Source organism: Trachinotus anak, unplaced genomic scaffold (assembly GCF_046630095.1).
Source record: "Trachinotus anak isolate AG129_WGS33_773 ecotype Australia unplaced genomic scaffold, CSIRO_AGI_Tana_v1 ptg000002l, whole genome shotgun sequence".
NCBI classification, from domain to species: domain Eukaryota; kingdom Metazoa; phylum Chordata; class Actinopteri; order Carangiformes; family Carangidae; genus Trachinotus; species Trachinotus anak.
In genome coordinates this window covers 7,889,886-7,911,436 of record NW_027273853.1, presented here as the reverse complement: position 1 = coordinate 7,911,436, position 21,551 = coordinate 7,889,886, and the positions used below count along the sequence as shown (strand labels likewise).

Here is a 21,551-nt window from a genome sequence, read left to right as displayed (position 1 = left end):
GCTTAGGACAGAGCCTTTCTCAACACTTGTCCTGTGTCCTGTGGCTGGCTTCAAATGCCTAGATAAGGAAGGCATGTGGATGAAACCAAGTTAGAGTGATGGAAGGACGTCAGTGTTTTTTTGTTTTTTGTTTTGTTTGTTTGTTTGTTTTTCTGTCTGTGGTCACAAAATAAACTTTATTCAACTTTGTTTGTAACAAATGTTCAATTAGCGACTGTTGTAGTAGAATATGTCTCAGAATATGGTAAGTCATCCACAACAACAACACACTTCGTTCCTGACTGATGAAAGACATGCTAAATGAGAGATTGCACAGGGTTTCATTATTTCCTCAGGCACCCTGAAACCAACCAGCGCTCCAAAGATGAAATAGTGAGTTGAATAATTGATTAGATGACTAGTTGATTAGTTGATTTTTTTTCTACGATAGTAGTAATTTTTTAAGCATAAATGCCAAAATTTCTCTGGTACCTGTGCCTCAAATGTGAATATTTACTAGTTTCCTAGTTTTCTATGATAGGACTGCTGTCCTGAAAACATTTTTAACAATTCCACCTTCATTTTTGAAAAAGTGTTGACTTTTTTCTCAATTGTATTTTGTGAAGCGCTGTGTTAACATAGTTGTGGCGCATTTTGTTCACTCCAGTCAGCTAGATCTCAAATTAGGTGTCGGTCGTGAATATTAATATGAAGAGCCCCGTACACCGGCGCCGTGGCTTAGTTGGTTAAAGCGCCTGTCTAGTAAACAGGAGATCCTGGGTTCGAATCCCAGCGGTGCCTTTTAACCCTGGAGGCGTTGGATACTGTGAATTTAACCACACGGATTACCCACTGATGCTCTGGTGTGCAGGCCAAGGGAACATAACGTAATCTGTGGTGGTTAAATTAACAATAAAAGAGCATGCATGGCGATTATAGGAACTGTGCAAATTGAGCCAGACCCTCACATCGTCCTTGTGTGTGTTGATACACTGAGTTATTGGGTACAACTAGCTAAACCTGATGATGTGGCCGGACTATTTTGATATCATACCCTTAATATTTAAGACTAAAATTAGGAACTGCCGCTGTCTTGTAATGTTATGAGACTTCAATAGAAATCCACCTGTGCCCTGGACCACCTCTCAGTGGCTTAAGGATGTTATGTCTTTTTCTTCCTGAGACTGGACAAGGTCACGTGTGGCATGATAGGCAGCTCTAAAAAATTCTTTGAGAGATGTCAAACATTTGTAATTTTCTTTCAAGGTCTATTCATTCACTTAGTTTTCTTGTTTAATCATCATCCCACTGACAGGGAGAGATTAATGCTGTGTAAGGGGTACAAAGATAAATAAAGAAGGGGGAGTACTGGAAATATGATTATACTTTTACTATGCAATATTTGAAACTGTAAGGATTAGGGTTAGTCAGTTACAGTGATGTGTCAAGGAACAGGGTAATGTGAGTGGCTCTTAAAGCTGTCAGTTAAACCTGTACTCCTCAATAATGAACTTTATTAGTAGGCTGTGGTTTTTAGTGCTGATGAAATGTATTATGTGATGCTGAGAGGCGTTGATATTTCTGACCATCCATATCAGTGAGGGCAGATGATGCATTGGCTCCAAAATGACAATAAGCAGAATCAGCGCCTCTCTAAAACACTTGTTATATATTAAGACAGGATTTATTTCTGTGGTCCTTGTCAGTTTGTCTGTTTGGTATGGTGAATTACTCTTCCCCTGAAATATTCTGTTTTTTCTTTTTGAGCACAGCTGATTTGGTCTCTGTACAGACTGTTGCTTTCAAAATAGTCATATCTAAGTGCTGCAATCGTGGGTACACTTTTGTAGCTGACAAATACTACTAATTAGTCTAATTATGAGGGTTAATGTCCATAACAAAAACATTTTTCCCTGATATATAGTGACTGATAATCTACCATTTTGCTGATATCCCATCCTACCATCATGAGCAGTGCAAATCACATTTTACATGTTAGTGAAAGTATAATTTACCTGACTGGTGAGCTCCAGTGATTAAATGGCGAGACCACCACTTGTCCCTTGTTACCAATTCTTCTGGGGAATATGCAAAAGTTCAAATATTTTGCTACTTATTTCCTAAAGCCATTTAAAACCTTTTGCTGCTAAGTGAATACACTGAGAGTGAAATAGGTGGTTTTCAATGACAGAATCCAGGATGGAGTTACAGGGGGTCAGATTATATTTTCTGGTGATGGTGATGTGGATTTTGCAAATACAGAAATAAAACAGTTAGAGGGGACAAAGCCTTGTTATTGCCTACACTGTCTTTTACTTGACCTCTGACCTCTTTTATAAACACATATGGGGCTGGCACTGTGCACTGTGGAAATGAAATCTTTTGTGATCTCAGACTTAGCAAGGGAGCGATGTGGTCTGAACAGATATTGTTATCCATAAACACAAGTCCAATTCTCACTTGTCTGTAGGGGAACTAAAAATTTCACATTATTTATGACCCTGCTGTTTCTCTTAGTAACCAAGGGTAACAGAGCTTTTGAGCATCATGAAAGATTGAAGATGAGACCAGGTAAAACATCAAAATCTAATTCAAATGTCCAACAAATCTTGTTGAAATAGCACAAAGTAGAGAGTGGGCTGTAAACAGCAGTATAAAAAACACACAACCAACACTATAAATAATATAGAAGCAGCACCCCGGGCTTGCTACCAAGCTTTTGTACTGATACAGTTTATAGATGCCTTGTAAGAGTGTAACATAGCTGAGGAGAACAAGATTATAGGTTCACTGCTGAACTACTGCACATCAGTTTTATTTCTTTTTGGCTACCTTCAATGTGTTGCTTTAAACTAAATGCACTATACAGTAGGTTGTTTTCCTTTGAGACAAAATGTTTATAGTGAGATCTTAGTTTATCATTTTTAAGATTTTTTTGGGGGGCGTTTGATGCTTTATAAGAAAGTCAGCAGGAAACAAACATGCAACAAAAAAACAGCAAGGTTACAGTTCATGATCAGCATGCTCAGGCCACCAGAGCACCCAAATGTTGTCTGTGTAAAGAAATACTGTTTAATGGAGAAAAAAAGAGTTCAATATCAGACGTTTTTGCAAAATATATTTAACGTGGTGAAAGTCAGAATGTTACATTTCATGATTTGATTATTATAATATCAGATAGATAGATAGATAGATTACTTTATTTATCTTCAGAGGGACATTAAAATGTCATAGCTGAATAAAAGTACACTGAAATACAGTAAAATACAGATACAATGAAAGAAGTATAAACAGAAATGAGAGATAGACAGATATAAATAAATGAGTATATATATATGGACCAATGTGCAAGGCTGAGAGTGCAGAGTGTTTTATAACCAATTAGGATAGTTCAATCTGTGTCAATGCATTACATTTCATACCTGCTTGATAGCTGTTCACTGGAATAGTTTTACTCTCAGGTTTTTGGATTTTTTTCCTTTATTTTATTTTTGTTAGAGTTTTTGTATTGTCTACCTTTTCACTAGACACCGTTTGACTGAGAAAGAGAGTAAACTATCAAATATATTCTGTTCATGTGGCGCAAGTCCACGCAGGACTGCACGCCTCAAACGACAGAGGGAGCCCGTGTCATCCAAAGGTAGAGAGGTGTGTGTTTGTGTGTGTGTGTGTGAGAGAGAGAGAGAGAGAGAGAGAGAGAGAGAGAGAGAGAGAGAGATTCCGACTGCTGCCGCCGCGCTGCCTGCTCCTGCTGAGGGGAAGAGGAGGAAACATGAGCTCCAGGAAAGGTGCGTATCCCTCAGCCCTGAACTCGGCTTTGCTGCCACACTTCTGGTTGTTTTCAGTATGAAAAGGTGGCGGAAGTTACGGAGTAGAGAGGCTGTCAGGGCATGCTAAACGACGCGAAATGACCCGTGCCAGCCAGATTCAGAGCCTGATGATGTGTGTTTGTTCTCTCTCCCCGTCCCTCCTACACCCTTCCCCGGACTCGGACGTCGGTCATGCCCGTGGATAAACGCACCCTCACCCCGGCAGTGATGGCCATCCAGGCCAGAAAGAGGAGGCCGAAGGGGAAGAAAGACAAAACGGGTCATCATCGGAGGTAAGCGGGGCGGCGGCGGCGGCGGGGGATTGCACGACGTAGTGAGAGTGAAGTGTTTGTTTGCCGGGGTTTGGTTTGTTGACAGCGGGTCACTCTCCGTGTGACGCCGGCGCTGCTGCCGGTGCGTCGGCGGTATAGACTGTGCGCACATATGGCAAAAGGCGTGTATTTTCATCCCACTGACTGGCTACTGAGGAGCGTGGGAAGTTGCCGTTTACGTGTAAGGACTCAGACGGAGTATCTGGACGCCGAGGTCCCCACAGGTCCAGACTTGACTCACAGCAACATTTGCATCCACGGTTCTCCAGCTCTGCAGGTTATTTCGCCTCTCCAGCGCTGATGACCTCTTGATTGATTTTTGCACTGGGGGTTGCAGGAGGAGGTTTGACAGATGTGACAGCTCATTTCCTTGGCCCCTTCGCAGCAGTGAAGGCTGTGCCAGACTGATAGGGAGTAAAACCCCTCCATTTATCACCTATCTGGGAATCTCTCACACATTGTTTGATTATGTAACTTTTCTTGAATCCGTCAGAGCATTGCTTCCTGGTCTGCATGTGTATGTGTGCGTCTGGTTTTGTGAGGCGGGCTTGCAGGGAAGATGCACGGGTATGATGTCCCGGGCGTGAGGGGTTGCGGCGGGCTGGCGTGTGAGCAGCGCAGTGGCTCTGTAAAGTGCATGCGAATAGGAGTGGGGGGAGTGGGGGCTTTCTTCATGGCATGATGCTATTGGAGCGACGTCAGCGGCAGCCGAAGAAGAAGGCATCGGTTAGGTGATACCAATGGTGCGACCACCCCAGGGGGCTGCTCGGTGCCGGGTGCTGGAATGTGCTGGAATTCCCTGACACCTCCACAAAAACCAGACAAAAAAAAATTATTATCATTATTTTTTTTTCAAATATGCAGCGAACAGACGTGTGTAAAAAGTGTCCATTCATAAATTCGGTTATTCCCACACTCTATCTTAAAACATGAAACCATTATGTCAGTGGAGAAATCGTTACACCTGCTACCTATTTCAGGATTTTTATTTTTTTTTTCGAGAAGCAGCTGTCTTCAAAGTAAAAAAAAAAAAAAAGACTCCTGTGGTAGCCCTGAGACTGGTGTCCTGTTGTGGATGTGGTCTTGCCTGCTGCCCAGTGTATGCTGGGATATATACAGCAGGGCTTAACCCAGAGGGGGATTAAGCAGGCAGGGAAAATGAGTGACTGATAAGATAGCTCTTGATTCAAGACTATTCGTGATGATGTTTACAATGAAGGAGGGCTGAAACTAAAATGTATTTTCATTATTGATTAATCTGCTGATTAAAGAGCCGAATAAAAGGGAACTATTTTGATAATCAATTAATCACCAGTCAATTTTCAAGCAAAACCAGTGAAAGAAAATCAAACCTTATGATTTCAGCTTCTTAAATGAGAGCAGTCCCTGCTTTTCTTTGTCATTTGACATTTGCAGATGTCACATTTGGCTCTGCAAATTTGTGGGGGGCATCTTTTCAAATTTTTTTTAATGTTTTGAAAACAAAACAAAAAACAACAACAACAACAACAACAACAATAAAACTAAATGATGGTGCGATTAATAATAAAACAAAAATCTCAAATTAATTGATAATAGAAATCATCATTAATTGGAGCCAACAATCAAAAATATAAGCCCCAAATTGTTATATTTTAGACACTAGAACAATGAAATGTTTGGTGCTTTTGCTTTATCAATGATTTAAATGATATTATTTATAATGTCTTGTTTATTTGCTTATCAATCAGATGTTTCAGCTCCACAATGAAGCCAGTGACGTACTCTAAAGCAATGTGTGTTCCAAAAAAGATCAGACTCAGTATTTGATTATTTGAATTTCCAGATGGACTGAATTTAAATTGCAGCAAAGGTACTGTAATTAAGGCTGATGAACAATTACCTCAGCAGTGACTAATATGGGCCAAAATCAAAGAAGAATTTCTACCGTTCTATCTTTAGCCGTAACCCATGCCAGTCAATACTGCTTATTCAGATGTATAATTTGAAATAATGCTATGAGTGGTTATAATTATGGCCCAAATTATACTTCTTTTAAAGCCAATGCTAAGATTGATAAATCTGATACTAAAATTTTGGACTTAAATGATTCCATCTCTCCCTTTCTAATAGTTGACCTATTTTACAAAAACATTGCTTTCTAAGAGAGAGTTCATTCTTAAAGGTTGGGATCTGCGTTGATCCAGATTCACTTGTGGGCCCTGCTGAAGAGCTTCACACAGCTGACACAGGCTTTGTGTTCAGAAACCACAACAAACACACGTCATTATGTGCTGAGGTGAATAGTGGAGTACAGACTCAGCTCAGGTAGCCTTCAGTCAATTCTTCGTCACTTGACTTTGATCTCTTCTGATTGAAGCTGATACAACTTCCCATGTTTGAGCTCATTCATTCATGCACAAGGATAAAAATTCCCAGCCGTAAGTGATGTCTATCATATCTCACCACCCGATTGCGTGACATCTGACCTGACCTCACTCAGTCTGGCAGACAAACACACATGCTAACAAACACAAGGGGAACACATCAAGGTGCCTTGCTGAGGACTTTACGAGGAACACCTAGGGGTGTTGATGTGTGCGATATGATATTTGCAAAGTGATGTATATCCATTGTCCTTACACCAGCATCATATAACTGATTCAGGCCGGGGCTTATGTGCGGTCACTAAAGTCTGTGCTAATAAGATAAGAAAAGATATAAGTTGCCCCGCCCTAACAGGTGCAACAAAATACATAGTTGTACGTATCTTTTGGGGTGGGGGCATTTTATGCTTTTAATAGAGTCAGTAGTAGAGACATAACAGGAAATTACGAGAGAGAGAGATGCGGGCTGACATGCTACAAAAGAGACTTTGCAAGTCATGGCCAGCCCTTTAAATTGCTTGGCCACCAGCATAGATGCAACAAAACTGACAATCAAAGTTTATGCACACCAAAACAGTCCCAGAAAGAGACGTTATAAGGCCAAGTCAAGGGCCAAGGCCATGAGATGTATTTATACATGTTTTTTGTCTTCATTACTGTTTAATATTTAGGAGCCAGATTGTGGTCTGAGTCACTCGTTGCAGAGAAGTGATGTTTATGCTCTGCACTTTCCAGAGATCAGTTATCCTTGGCTGCATCGGCCACGGGCCAGCGCTACATCCGTGAACAATCGTGACTGACTGACTGACTGACTGAGTGATAAAGTTGAGTGGTCAAATTACACCACTGGTTGGCTGGCCAAGTGATGTATTTTTTACCATTGGCCGTTGCTCTTTCAAAAAAAACATCATCAGGGAGCGTTTACAGCAAATCCACAACAGTTCTTAATGACTGTGTTTCCTCAGGCATCCCTTTATTTCTAATTCCCTCTGTTTGATATATGTAATTGATCATGCCAGTATTTGAAAGCGATACCTCATTTTGATGTGCTCCCTGTTAAAAATGCTGCATTACGCATGAATACAAATTCAGCGCTTCCTGTAACCATTTCAAATTCAAAGTCATCCAACGTTTCAATGCTTGCGTTTACATGCTGTTCAGATCTGCTAGTTTCGTAGCAGTTAAGATAACTGCTAATGTTCCTGCTCTCTTGCTCTGTGTGTCTAATTCCCTGTGAAGACGATGCCACAAACGACAGCAAAGACATGTCTACTGTGCGATTGCATTATCAAAACCTAAATAGAAACTTGACATGTTCAGTGTGTAGGTTCCTTGCTCTGAGGTTGTTGTTGTTTCCCGTAGCGGGCGCCACCCATACACGGTCCAGCCATACCTAGTCTTGTTGTCCAGAAAGCATGAGCACTGTTGGTCTTTTCACTGTTTGGGCAGTCATGCTTGCTTGTCCATTAAATGCATCACGTACTGTACCTGGAGGATTGAGGTCAATTTGCTTTTGTTTTTTTAGCCACACTGGTGGTGTGGCTCTGAAGTCCACCAGTCGGTCCATCTCTTTGGTCTAGAGTCCAGACTGAAAGATCCCGAGATCCACTGGATGGTTTGCAATGAAATTTTGTACAGACATTCATGGTGCCCAGAGGAAAAATCCTACTGCCTTTAATGATTCTCTGGCATTTAATGTAGCACCACCAGCAGATTGACAGTTTTGGTTTTGAGATATGTCGACAACCATTTGATTGTGTCTTGTTTATGAATTGGTAATAGAAAATAGAAATTTGATGTAATAATATGAACCTGTATCAGGTTATTACCTGAGCTGTTGTGGATTATGATTTATGAAACATGGAAAAAAACAGGCCAATGATGAAACATGAACCCAGCATGATGAAACATGCTGGGTTCATGTAAAACTAGCAAAAGACAGCACAGCTAGAATTATATAAGGCAAGGTAAAAACTGTATCTGTAAATTCACTCAAGTGATGGCACATTGACAGTGATGTTTATTTACTGAATCTCATTATTATCTGTTCAGGAACAATGGATGAGGAATGTCTTACTTGTCAGACACTATTGATCAGATACTGACAGGCGGTATGTTGCATCTCAGCACTGTGTTTCAGGATTTTTTTTTTTTTTTTTCAATCTCACGTTTCACAGATTCAAAAGCAATGTGTCATATTTATCGCTGATTCACCCAGAGGCGAACGGCATGGTTTGTGAGGGGCCACATGTTCAGTGTTGTCTTGACCTTTTTAGATGATCAGCACAAGCAGTGGATGAGTCACATGTTTGAGCACAGCTGCATGAATTGCTGAGCAGACCATGTTTATAAGCAAAGAAACCAATCTATTTGCCTTGCAGCCACAAGTCTGGTCGTAAAAGTCTTTCTCCAGCTTTTATCACCTCTGTTCAATGTGCTGATCACACACCACGCACCAGGCTGGGGCAATGACAGCAAAATTCAAAGCCACTACTTGTGTCTTGTAAATAATATTAATGCAAATAATGTAAATAACGTGCTCCTCTGTGTGTGTCTGCAGGTATAGATGTGTGCAAGGTCTGTAGCTGGAGCAGTAGGAGACACTTTGAACATGAAAGAAAGTTCACACCTAGTTCACTTTGTTACGCGATCTGTCTTCATCATCCATCTTTTGCTTTTGTTGCCCTTTGATGTTTAGGTTCTTGCCTGCATCTAGTAACCTGATATTATCACTTTATTTCAGATCAAAAGATTTGTTGTTTTTCTGATCTGGCTGTTGCTTCTCAGTCTGTGTGTGTGAGAAAGAGGGAGAGACTGTATTAGTCTAACATGTTCTTACTCACATGGTCCCAACCCAAAGGCCAAAAGAGAAGAACCAAACCCTCTGAGTTGTTATGCATGGCCCAACAGGTTGGGGAAGTAATACTCTAGATGTAGCATTGTCTAACAATGGTTCCCAATCCTGGAGCATCCGCTTATACTAGTCAATGGCTACACACTTTCTTAAAGGGCTGCAACCACATTTTCATTATCGATTCATCTGTAGATTATTTTCTTGATCTTGATCCATCCATCCGTGAACAATGTCCATCACAGTGCCTTAAAGCCCAAGGAAACATCTTCATTCCGCTTTTTTTTTTTCTTTTTTTTTCAACAAACACAAATCCTCACATATGAAAGGCTGGAACTTGGTAATGTTTGAATTTACTTTTTTAAATTTTATGTTGATAATAATATAACATAGTCATATAATAACATAATCACATGTAACAAGAACTGACAAGCCAGGTTTGATAGGTGATATAAAAAAAGCATCACTATCATTCAGAGATCTCTAGTGAGATGAACTGTAAACTGTCCCGCTGAGTAAATCTAAGGGACTCCTGTGTCGATGTTGTGCCTTTTTATGTAGATTTATAGATACTCAAGTCAAGTCAGTTTTGTTTACCTGATACTACAGATTTGTCTCAAAGGGCTTTGTAAGAAAAAAGGTCAGAAGCAAAAAGTATATCCTGTAGTCAAATGATGATTAACAGACATCTTAACATCAGCTCAAACAAACTTAACTGTGACCATGCAGTAGTCCACGGAGAACTACATGTAGATCGTCCTCTTTCCTAGGAATTGTTTAACTAACTGTTTTGTTGCCGTTAACAGTTGCTGTTTGTTGCTGTTTTGTTGCTGCAGGAGCAGCAACAAAACAGTTGTACTCATTTTCCTCTGACAGGATCCGTTTAGTGACGGATCATAGCTTTTACACCTTCACATTTATTTCTCTCACTTTATCATCTCCCTCTTTATTGAGTTTAGGCTGTTACCCAAAGAAATGGACCATCATGCCCTTTGTTGTGCATTGTTGCCATAGAAATGCTGGCTGCATGACTCCAGTAGACCAGTAGCAATAACAACAGGGCAACGGAGCAAGTCCTAGTCTCCATGATTACAAGCACAACAATGGCAGAGCAGAGTTGACACCTATTACTCCAAAAGAATAACGTTTTTTTTTTTTATACCACGGCCTTTTTCATATGGCAGCTAATGGTACGTATGATTGAAGGAGGCTACTCAGAAGAGTTCAGCAAATAGCCCTCTCATTAACCTTTGACCTGGTGTAAGCCTTGATTAAAGAGTGTTTGCTCAGCCTCCTGGAATACCGATCGTTAATGTGTCTACGTTTCCTGTTAGAAGATGACAGGTCCTTGCACATTTCAGAGGCTGAGACTTTGAATTACCTCCTTGATTAAATGGCTCTGGATCAGCATACCAAAACATGTTGGGGTTGTGAGTGTGACAGGGATATAAAGCAACACCAGAAGAATAGCATTCATTAGTCATAACTTTTCCAGACAGAGCACCAGTGAGTTTAAATGCCAATATATATTCTCGGGGTGTATATCTGTCAGCTTGCAGCACCCGACGTAGCACTAGAGACCCTTCTGAAATGAGCTGACTCTAACCTGACTAATGTTCCCACACATTGCACTGTAAACTGCATTGATTTTCAGTGGGGGTTTTGCCCACCCTCTAGTCTTTGACTGAGGATGAGAGCAGGCAGCCGGCTGCAGCACTGTGCAGAGTCGAGACAGGGTTTATTCACTGGTGCCAGGCAGCGAGCTGAAGCTGGAGTTTGTCAAGACGGAAATAGTTTGTCGAGTTCATACTTTTGTGAATTTGTAAAACTAAAGCAGGTATAATACATGACATTTTGGTCTGTCAGCAGATATACAGTTATATGTACGAAAATAACCACCACTTACAACAATAAATTAACATATACTATAGCAATATCATACAGATTCTCAATATTTCTTGAATACATTTTTTAAGCCTTCCATCTACAATCACTTCACAAATTCAGTTTTCTGAATACTGTTATTTACAATATGGAAGACATATTTTTGGGAAATTATTCTCTTTCTTGCCAAGATTTAGATGAGAAGAGCGACACCACTAACAAGTCTGTCCATTGAATATGAAGCTGGAGCCAGCAGCTTGTTTTTCTCAGCTTAGCATGAAGACTAGAAACAAAGGGAAACCACCATCCTAATGTTAGTGGTGCAAAGGTAACAAAATCCACCTACCAGCACCTCTGTGGCTCACCAATGGAACATAACCACCCTGTAAGCTAAGCTAACCTGCTGTATTATCCAGCTTCATATTGAATATACAGAGATACAAGTGGTACTGTCCTTCTGATGTAAATCTTAGAAAGAGCACAAAGTATTAGTATTAGACAGACTCTGGGTTCAGTTGCTCAGTATTTATGTATTTAATAATGCTCTTTTTTTTGTGATAAATGAACTTTTACTGATTAGGAGGTGGTAAGTGAATGCTCCAGACTGGCTGTCCTGTTAATAAATTGAACTGATTCCCAGAGGAACACATAAGTCCAACTATCTGTGGATGAACACCAGTGGCCTTGTGGCTTGAGTTAGCCAGATGTCCTCAGAGAGTTGATCTTTGGCAAGCAGATTTGTTCAGCTCAGCCAGTAACGCTTCCTTCATCACTACTGCAGCCTGGCTGCATGGAGCTGATGGTGGGCGCTGAGCGCCGAGCATGTGAGCTGCATGTAGAGAGAGAGGGAGAGAGTGGGAGATGAAAAGGGGGAGATAGAAGCAGAGAGAGAGAGAGAGAGGCATTCTGGAAGCTAGAGAGGTGGAGCACAAGATAAAGAGAGAGACTAGGAGGGAGGGAGGGAGGAGGACTGAGAGAGTGAAAAGGAGAGTTTGCATATGTGTGAGCATGTTTCTGGCCAACCAATAGCGACAGCAAAGCTGAGGATGGAGAGAGTGAGTAAGGAAAGTGGAGAGAGTGAATTAGAGGATGCCACAGGGCAGCTGAAGGCAGGAAATGAGGGTTTGCAAAAACTGCTGTGTTGGACACAAGGGATAAAGCACATAGGTCATTGAATGGCGAGCAGCTGGATGAGGAATCAGAGTGGAGAAATCAAAATGCTCATTTATGTAAAAATGTGACCCACGCAGACTTGCTACAGCTCTGTTTGGTTTATGTTTGTTATGTATCCAGTGTTTGAGTCACATCGTTACAAGTCAGACCTGAACTACAACAATTTATACAGTTTCCTGTAAAGGAGCTCTGCACAGGAAAGGGAGCAGAGAAAGAGATGTGTTTGTGTTTTTTGAGTTCATTGTTAGGACACACCCACTGTCTGTCATGTCAGGATTGTGAGGTGAAACTAATTTCAAGCCGGCCTGCAGTGCTAGATTTTACACTGACAGTTCAGCTGTATTAATTACCTGCCCTCAAGCCCATGACATATCAAATACAAACTGCTCATTTTAAAAACACTTCAAATCCCAGTGTAACGCTTTAAACCTGTAGTATTTTTTGGCCACTTGGGAGGAACACAACAAGCTGCCATGTACTTATCTTGACATAGGTAAGGTGTTAGCAAGCAGTCCACTGCACATCCAGAGGGACAACATTCGCATTTGTTTTGAGTAACGTGTTTCTGGGCACTTGATGATTTTAAGTGCAAAGTTCACACTGTTTTAGGTCTGTGTGTGGTCTGCACCAGCTCCTGAGGGAAATATCTGACTCTTTAGTCGCTAATTGCTCCATTGTTCATCAGCTAGGCACTAACTTTGTCTTTAAGTTTGATGCTGGGTAGTTAGCATACAGGGGGTTTATGAACTGCTGCTTGAAATGGGACTGAAGTGACGAGAGCATCGAGCGTAGCCCAGAACAGAAAAGTTGTGGGCTGGGAAACCAAAACAGTTAGCTAAAAGAAGCTAAAACGCTCCATAGACATTGTTTTCTCTAGGACTGGACCAAAAGCGACACTCAGCTTAGTGAACCTGTGTATCTTTCCAGCCTCAGTGTCTGAACTCAGTCAGTCACCACTGCACCCAGTGAATATTTCACTGTCACTAGCCAGTTTTCACTGGCTTATTCAGTGGGATACTGCTTTTGTAGGCAAGTCGTCTGGCCCGCTTTCAGCTCAGCCAGATGTCCACTGTGGCGCTGACAAGTGGATCTGCTGATTTTTTTCAGATGACAACATTAGTTCAGAGCAGTGATCATGTCATCATTGTTGTTTTTTTATCAACCCAAGAGGCTGCTTGGGCTGTATTTTTGTAATACTTTTCATTTGCACACAGTGCTCCTAAACACTTCTTACAGTTGGTACACATCTATTTTTAGTCGCAAAAACACGAGTGAAATGCTCGCACTGTAGAGCTCTGCTTTCTCTTGTTTAGCCTCTCTGTCTTTTTCTCTTATTTCTCCTTTCTCGCTCTCGGCCTCTAAGACCATAGCCATCAGTCTGGATCGGGGGCGTGCATGGATGCATGGACGTGTCTCCACTGCCTGTATCCCTCGTTTCAAATTGAAAGCTGTGGAATTGCGAGTTCATGAAAAGTCATAGGATTTTGAAGCAGCAGCAGCAGCAATAATTTTAAAGTGGTGACATGTCGCAGTATATAGTGGAAACACTAGTAGAGCTGAGAGGAACAGCTGCAGCATGCATTGTGAATATAAAAATATTGATGGGTGCAGCTTTAATCAGAAGAAAAGACTTTAGATACAGCGTCATAGACAATGAACAAAGCGTACAAATTCTTAACATGAACGTTCAGCTGCAAATAGCAAAACTGACAAAATTTATGTCCGAGTCTTTTTCTGTCTGTATCCTACAGTCTTATCATAAATATTCCAAGCAGGAGGAGAAGTGAGATTTATGGACATAGCCTCATACTGTCTCATACTGAGAGACTGGCTATGCCTCGCAGAGATCATTAATTATTATATACTGAATTGTAATATGATATTAGCTGCTTCCTCTGTGGTGTCTGAGTGGAAAATGATATTCTCCCTGGTGGCCACAGTGCCAGTATTATTGCTGGCAGACTGGCTAATTGAATATCGAGTAGAAGTAGGCCACTCCTGTAGGTGTTGAAGTGGGAGCTCCTGAGAAGAAGTTCCTAGTTTAAACTCACCTCTTCAATGGTTAGGTAGGTGTGCTGGTTCTGGGAGCCACCAGGTTGCCTTTGGACTTCATAGAGGTAAAGTTTTTCCTTTTTAGCTCTGACTGCTGCACAGCTCTTACTAAGCCTGCCAGTACTGTAATCTGTTGTCATTGTATGAATTGCTCCTTAAATCTACTTGTCTATTGGCTTGTTTCGGGGGCCCACAGGGTGGATTTTTCCATTGGATTTTGCTCAATTTTTCAAACTAGATGACCGGTGGGGGGGTTGAGCTCATTCAGGATTTCCTCTTGCTTTCCCAGAACGTTAGCCAGGAAAGCACAAGATCTGAGCAAATCTACCAAGTCGATCAGACTGAATGAGGAGACAGAGCGAGAGTGAATGAAAAGGAGGGATTCCCATATTGAGGGTGTGTGTGGTCCAAATAGGATTTGTTCGGAGAGGGACAAGGAACAACAGGATTTGTTTCTCTCTTGCAATGCTTCCGGAGTGTGGTTGAGTTCTGCAGTTGCAGGCCAGTGGGTCATCAGTAGTGGAGCAAGGGAAGACATTAATAGGGCATGTAATTCTGTGAGGACAGGAGCTTATCACAGTCGGAGGCTGAACCCTGCACAGCAAGCACAGTAACCTCCGCTGCCACCTTCTGGCCAATAGAGAAGGAGGAACTGCTCTCATGAAGTTGCATTTCTGAAGGATGTTCTGTTGAGGTTTCAAATTATTTCAACCTTCAAAAATTTTCTTTTACTACACTCTTTCTCTGTATATAAATCATGCTAGGTTTGTATACATTTTATTCTTGCCAAAGTACTGTCTGTTTGTTTTTAACTGAGCCTTGAGACAAGTAAGCAGACAGTATAACACCCCATTTAAAATTTTCACACCACTGTAGACAGGAAAGAAACTGGGGTGGTGCTGGCAGCTTTAGTTTTATATTTCTTAACACTGCCACTGCCTTTTCTGTGTGACTCCTCCTAAAAGTTTTATACAGTTTTACTGAAGTGCAAAGCCAGCATACTTGCTGTTATACTCTACAGCCCCATTTATGACAGACTACTAATTGGGGATGATTCTAACATAGGTGTTGATGTTGCAGCACCTTCTACAGCTTAGGAGCAATATAATCTTTTAAATTTAGTTGAACTAGATAAATAAAAGTAACTTATTTTTAAATGACTGAACATGGAGAGGAAGAGTTTACTGCTATGGTTATATGGATGGATGTATCTGCATTTTTGTTTTTTTAATCAACTTCTGTCTGCTGCTGCTTGGTTTTCTTTGTAGAGAGATTTTAGTCAGACTCACATTGTACAAGTGAGGGGGGAAAAAATGGGTTTGTGAAAATTGTGAAAAAATTACATCTTCTCTTTCATCAGTTTTGCATATTCTTGTCTGCGTTGTCACTATCTGTACTGTGCACCTCCGGAAAGCGTGATGCTGCAGATCACTTAATGTCCAATCCAGCTCCTTTGTGGCTTCTTACTGCTCGGTTAATAGCTCCTGCAGAAAATGAACTACAAGCATTGATTTAAAGTAATTGCCCCCTTTAAAAATAGGAAAAGTTAAACACAGACCCAAAGCACCATGGAAAATGTAGATACAGTCTCAGTCAGAACAAGCAGGAGAAGGCCTATGATGATGAGATACCAAGATGCTGCTCATGATGTCTGTGTGCTTTGGTGGATCAGAGTATAATACATTCAAACATTTCCCTTTACTTACCAATAATCACAGAGAATATATGATGAATGCAGCCGCAGGTACAACAGGGCAGAATCAATACTCATTCCTATGGTATTGAATTGCTTGTGTTGGCTGTAATCACTGCTCCTCATGTTTGCAATCTAGCCACAAGGTATTTGTTTGTCTAAGTATCTCTGCAGCACACTAACCCAGATCTCTGGAGAGTGTGTGTATGTACTCTCTGCGTATATGTGTGTGTCCGTCACAGTCCATGCATCAGCTTCTTTCTATCATGGCTGCTGTCGCCATTGTAAACATTGAGTAACTGGCTACACTGAGCAGTCTGGTGTTGTCGTCTAGCACCATCTCAAAAACCTGGCCTGAAAATTCTTGTTAGATCTACTGTAGAAGCATCTGCATTTTATGATTGTAGTAACGTACTCATGAATAAAAATCATGAATAAAAATGTGGGTTGGATCAAATGAACCAAACAAAACTTCTGTTATGATAAATGGCTCTTGTTCTGTACTAATGTCAAAACAAACAAACAAAAAAAAAGTAATAGTTTTACACTGAGTGCTGCTGCTAGTGTTGCATGTATTCAGTGTCAAATGCAGTATTTGCAAAAAACAAGATGTTATGTGTTCTCTCATTATGTTTATTATAAAAGCCTTATAATTAATGGTCTTTTCAGTTCCACTCAAATCAGTTTAGCACACTTTCTGTTTAATTCAGTATACATTTTTACAGGTTCATGTTCTTAATTTGTAGCCTCGCTAGCAGCGTGGCTCGGTCACAGAATATCAACTGTTGGTTGGATGGCCATAACATTTGGTGCAGACATTCATGTTCCTGTCAGGATGGTTTATTATAAATTTGGTCATCCAGCATCATTGTCACATCAACATTTCAGTTTGTCAGGCACTTTTCTTTGTGACAGTCCCATAAGCCTCAGCTATACATTTGTGTGAAGTGCAAATTAGCAACTGATTAACAGCTGATCAACTAAACCATGATGGAGAACATGGTAAATAGTATAGCTGGTACTTGTCATTTGCTAAACTAAGCTACCTGATTAACATCAGCATGTTAGCATTATCACTGTGTGCATGTTGGCAGTGCTGGTATTAGTATTTCACCAGATATTCACTGCTCTGCCTGTATGACCTCACAAAGCAACTAGCATGGCTTTAGCCTCTCAGCCTTCAACACTTTAACCGCTTTTTGAGACAACAGGAAGCCTCAAGGACAGATTTTACACATATAATGTGAAATTAAAGTCATTTACATCTGTCCTGAAGAAGAATTGTGGTTCATTACAACTTGGGTTTTATTTTCATTGATAGTTTCATTGTTAGTCGCACTGGACTTCAGTAGCGTGTTTTTCCAGCTGTGAGGTGTATTTTTCCAGTCTGCTCTTGGCTGCCTTTTTGGTGTGACTCCTGTTAAGCCCCATTTAGCTTGAACTTGAAGGCTGTAATCTCACATTTAGTCCTGTAGAGACATTTAACCACCAGTCTCAGTGTATTTCAGTCCCATTACAGCAGCAGTCCTGCAAAGTGAATTAACACATTCACTGTGCTGACATAATGCTCGCTGGTGACCACAGGCCTGCCTGCTCTCTCCTCCATGCTGCAGGGCTGATCACCGTACTCTGTAGCTGGACACACAGGGCGCTCATTGTTGAACGCCCCCTCATCTTGCAGCCAAAACTATTTTCTCCGCCCCCTATGATTTATGACAGTATTAAAAAAAAACCCACCTTGTTATTTTACTGTTTATGCTTGTTTGGCCTCCCAAAGTGTTGCTGTTTACCGCTCCCCTGTGCCCTGTAACTCGTTATGAATGCTTTGTATCAACTGAAGACCGAAGCATTGTGTGCAGGTTTGACTCTCATGAGTGTAATCCTCATTCTGTCCAATAGAGGGTTCTCCTGTGCAAGGTTTGTGAGGGGATTGTTGGTCCAAGTTGGTGAAAGGATTCTTTGTAGGTGCTGCACTCCTACCTACTGTTTTTTTTTGTTTTGTTTTTTTTTTTTCTTTTGGTCATGCTGGAAATGACTGAATACTTTAGCTCTGACCTTGTGTTTACCTATTGAAATCAATAGTTTTAAGGCTCTTTGTATTTTCCAAGATGAATACAAGGCTTGTTGTTTTATGCGAGTCAGTCAACGCACAGACAGATATCTAATTTTTAATTTTCAATCAATTCTTGAGTCATGTTTTCAAAAAATATAGTAAAATGGCATCTGATCTCTTAAATTCTGTATGTATGCAGTGCATTAATCACACAAACGCCTTCATCTCAGCTATGTGTTGTTACTGGACCAGCCCTGTCCTCCATTACTGAGGTGAAAGGTGTAAAAAAACATGAGGTCGGCCATTTTGTGGGTGAGCTTGGTGTTAAGTGACACCCAACCCCACGTGTGACATGTCAGCAGCTGCCTCACATGAGGTCAGAGTGCAGGAAGAGAGAGGGCAGGGGTCACGCCTTCATCAATTAAACACACACCACTTAGCTCACAGAGAACCAAGTGGAGCTATTACTACTGCTCATCTCACAGCATTTTCGGGGTAAACAGTATATGTATCCCATCCCTCACCCACTTACTGCACATACACCACAGCAGCACTCTCCTGCTTTAGCTTGCAAAGTGCAGACATTCAAACATATTGCTGTAGAGTGCGTTCCCCAGGGTAATGAGGCAGAGAAAGTGCAAGGTGCTTACCTGTGTATGTCTGGATGAATTACAAGCACTCAACACTGACCAGTAACTATTCTTTGTGTGTGTGTGTGTGTGTGTGAGAGAGAGAGAGTGAGAGAGAGTGTAGTGAAGGGAGAAAGAGATTAAATAACATGAGTAACAGGATGAGACTGGAATGATTCAAGACAAAGGCCATGAGTTAAATTCAAGCCCATGATTTGTCCAGATGTTTGGACATTGACCTTTTTTTTTTTAACAGCAGACATTTTGACATGTTCCAGCATTAATATCATTATTAATCGCTGCATTGCATTTAGGTTAGCCAGTTCCAGGACAGTGATGTTGTGCAGGCTAGGTCACTGTCATGGCTTACTAGGACATTTAAATAGAACAAGTGCATGATCCAGTAACTACTCAAACCTGCAGTAACTGACACAGCATTACAATATCATCACCTTTTATGTAGATATGACAGTTGCTTATTTACACATGTAGCAGTTACGGTTCATTCATCTGGGTTGTGTTTCTGGGCCCCAGCTTAATCTAACTCCACTACTCATTCTCTTTTAGCACCGTTTTGGGTCTCTCCCAACTCCTGAGGGAAATATCGGGCTCTTTAGCTGCTAAATGCTCCAGTATGTTCAGCAGCTAATCTTTAACTGTGTGTATCTGCTGTTTGGTGCAGAGCAGGAAGTGAACAGAGGGTTTTAAGAGCATGTTTGCTGAAACCAGCTACCTGCCTCTGCCATAAATTACACTTTGAGAGCAGTGCTGATTCTTTGTGGGTTCATTCTTTATGTGCCACCCCATTTTTCTTTGTCACATTGTTTTCACATTGTCATTTGATTCATTGTTATTATAAAAATATAGATTATAGCCATTTTAACATTATACAGTAAGTCATATGTACACATCAAACAGGTTATAGACAAATGGAAGAACTGCACAGAGCCTTTTATTCTCACCAGAGATTTTAAAGCTTTTTTATTTGATGTTTATGACTGGTTTATGACTCATGTAATTGTTTTTATGAAGTCTATTTGTCACCTGGTTGTCTGGCATGAGAGATTTTGTTCTTGTATGCCGGTTGTGTGGTTGTCTGACTATGAATGACTCTTGAAATACAGATCTTGTCAACCCGACTAATTAAAGTTAATTAGAAAAGAGAAGTAATTGATATTATTACTTTCACTTGTGCTTTTCCTGCTGAACCGAGGCTCTGGATGAATGGTTACAATATTAACTTTATATGTATATGTATATGTATATGTATATGTATATGTATATATATATATATATATATATATATATATATATATGTGTGTGTGTGTGTGTGTGTGTGTGTGTGTGTATATATATATATATATATATATATATGTATTACAGACTAGCTGTGGAAGCCAGTTTTCTGTGACCTAAAAACCATAGTTTTGAAAAAAACTGTTCCGTCCTATCACTAAAGAATGAACTGTGTGAACTGTTGAAGGGGAATTCCTGTGATTTGATATTTCACTTTCATAAACACAGAATCACACAAGTTCAGAGTGCAGGCGAGGGGGTAGAGGTGAATACAGGGGGAGTTTTACTCCATAATAGTAAACTGACTTTAATGAGTAAAATTGTTTATGTGCCCGTTAAAGATTGTCATATAATTGTAAAATGTAGAGTGGGCTGAAAGGGACAGATTGAGAAAAAAGAACAGAGCAGCAGAGGTTGAGATATCCTGACTTATTCCCTAAGATGCAGAAATATTACTCCTGCATTTCCAACAATGCAAATTATTAGCAAAATGCTAACGCTGCATCAAGTTATCATAATGATCACTTGAATAAATAGCATTCACATCAGTTTCCAAGTAGTAATTGAGACAGATGTCTACAAGTAAAAATATAAAAATAAAACAAAAATAAATTCATCTGACTTAATAATAAAGAGGTGCCTCAAAACTAAACAATAAACAATGCCTCAGCTCTGCTAAAGTCCATCATTCAAGGTAATTATGTTGCGTTCAAGATGAGTTCACACAATCAACCCGGACAACAATATGGATGCCTGTAGTAACATTTTCACATCAATAGCCAATCAGAGTAAACAATCAACAATCAATATATCACATACAATAGTAAATGAATAAAAAGTAATTAAGTAGCATCTGTAATATTCATGTTTCTACCAGTCATGACAGAGGACGCCATGATTGTAGTGGCTATGACGTCAAGTCAAAAATCTGACCATGCATTTAAATGATTTTTTACAAGTTGGAGCTTGTAATTTCCATCTTTCCGATGCAGCATTAGACCCAAATTTAATGGTGCTAAAGTAGTTTCAGTCCCCGGACCTCAGCCCTCCTCAACCGTCCTGAGTGGTTCGGTGACATGAACACTCATTGTTTACATGTTGAGAGCATCTTTATGTTCAACAAGGAAATCATCCCCATGTTTAACTCCCACCCTATATGACATGAATGTGGCATAAACTACGGTACACAGGTGATGTCACATGACTAATTTTCTCAGAGCCGCTGAGGACATTATAGAACTGTTTTCACAGGCAGAGTATCGTGCTCAGAAAATTAGTTGAACGCATCTTTAATATTGGGACCAAAAGCAGTTCTGTTGTTTTTGGTCAGTTCTGTAAAACACATTTGCTGCTAAAACCAAAAAAAAAAAAAAAAGACTTGTACCAAATCAGGAAATGTTTGTATCACTGGATATGTATACAAACGTGTAGGCT

At 40.5% G+C, this 21,551-nt stretch overlaps 1 protein-coding gene and 1 non-coding gene across 7 annotated transcripts in view; both read left to right on the top strand.

Moving 5' to 3' along the window:
• The first annotated feature begins 706 nt into the window (after positions 1-706).
• trnat-agu (transfer RNA threonine (anticodon AGU)) lies at positions 707-780 on the top strand. The gene has a single exon. It is a non-coding gene; the product is annotated as a tRNA-Thr (tRNA).
• Positions 781-3,679: 2,899 nt separating this feature from the next.
• Positions 3,680-21,551, top strand: part of srpk2 (SRSF protein kinase 2) — a 74,742-nt gene continuing 56,870 nt past the window's right edge. For 2 of the 6 annotated variants that reach the window (XM_071493502.1, XM_071493494.1), the window contains exons 1-2: positions 3,680-3,767; positions 4,015-4,081. In XM_071493502.1, coding sequence (XP_071349603.1) covers positions 3,752-3,767; positions 4,015-4,081 — 83 coding nt within the window. In that variant the 5' untranslated portion in view covers positions 3,680-3,751. Of the gene's footprint in view, positions 3,768-3,809; positions 4,082-21,551 lie in introns of those variants that run through there. The other 4 variants (XM_071493517.1, XM_071493475.1, XM_071493485.1 and 1 more) reach the window with 4 other exon arrangements.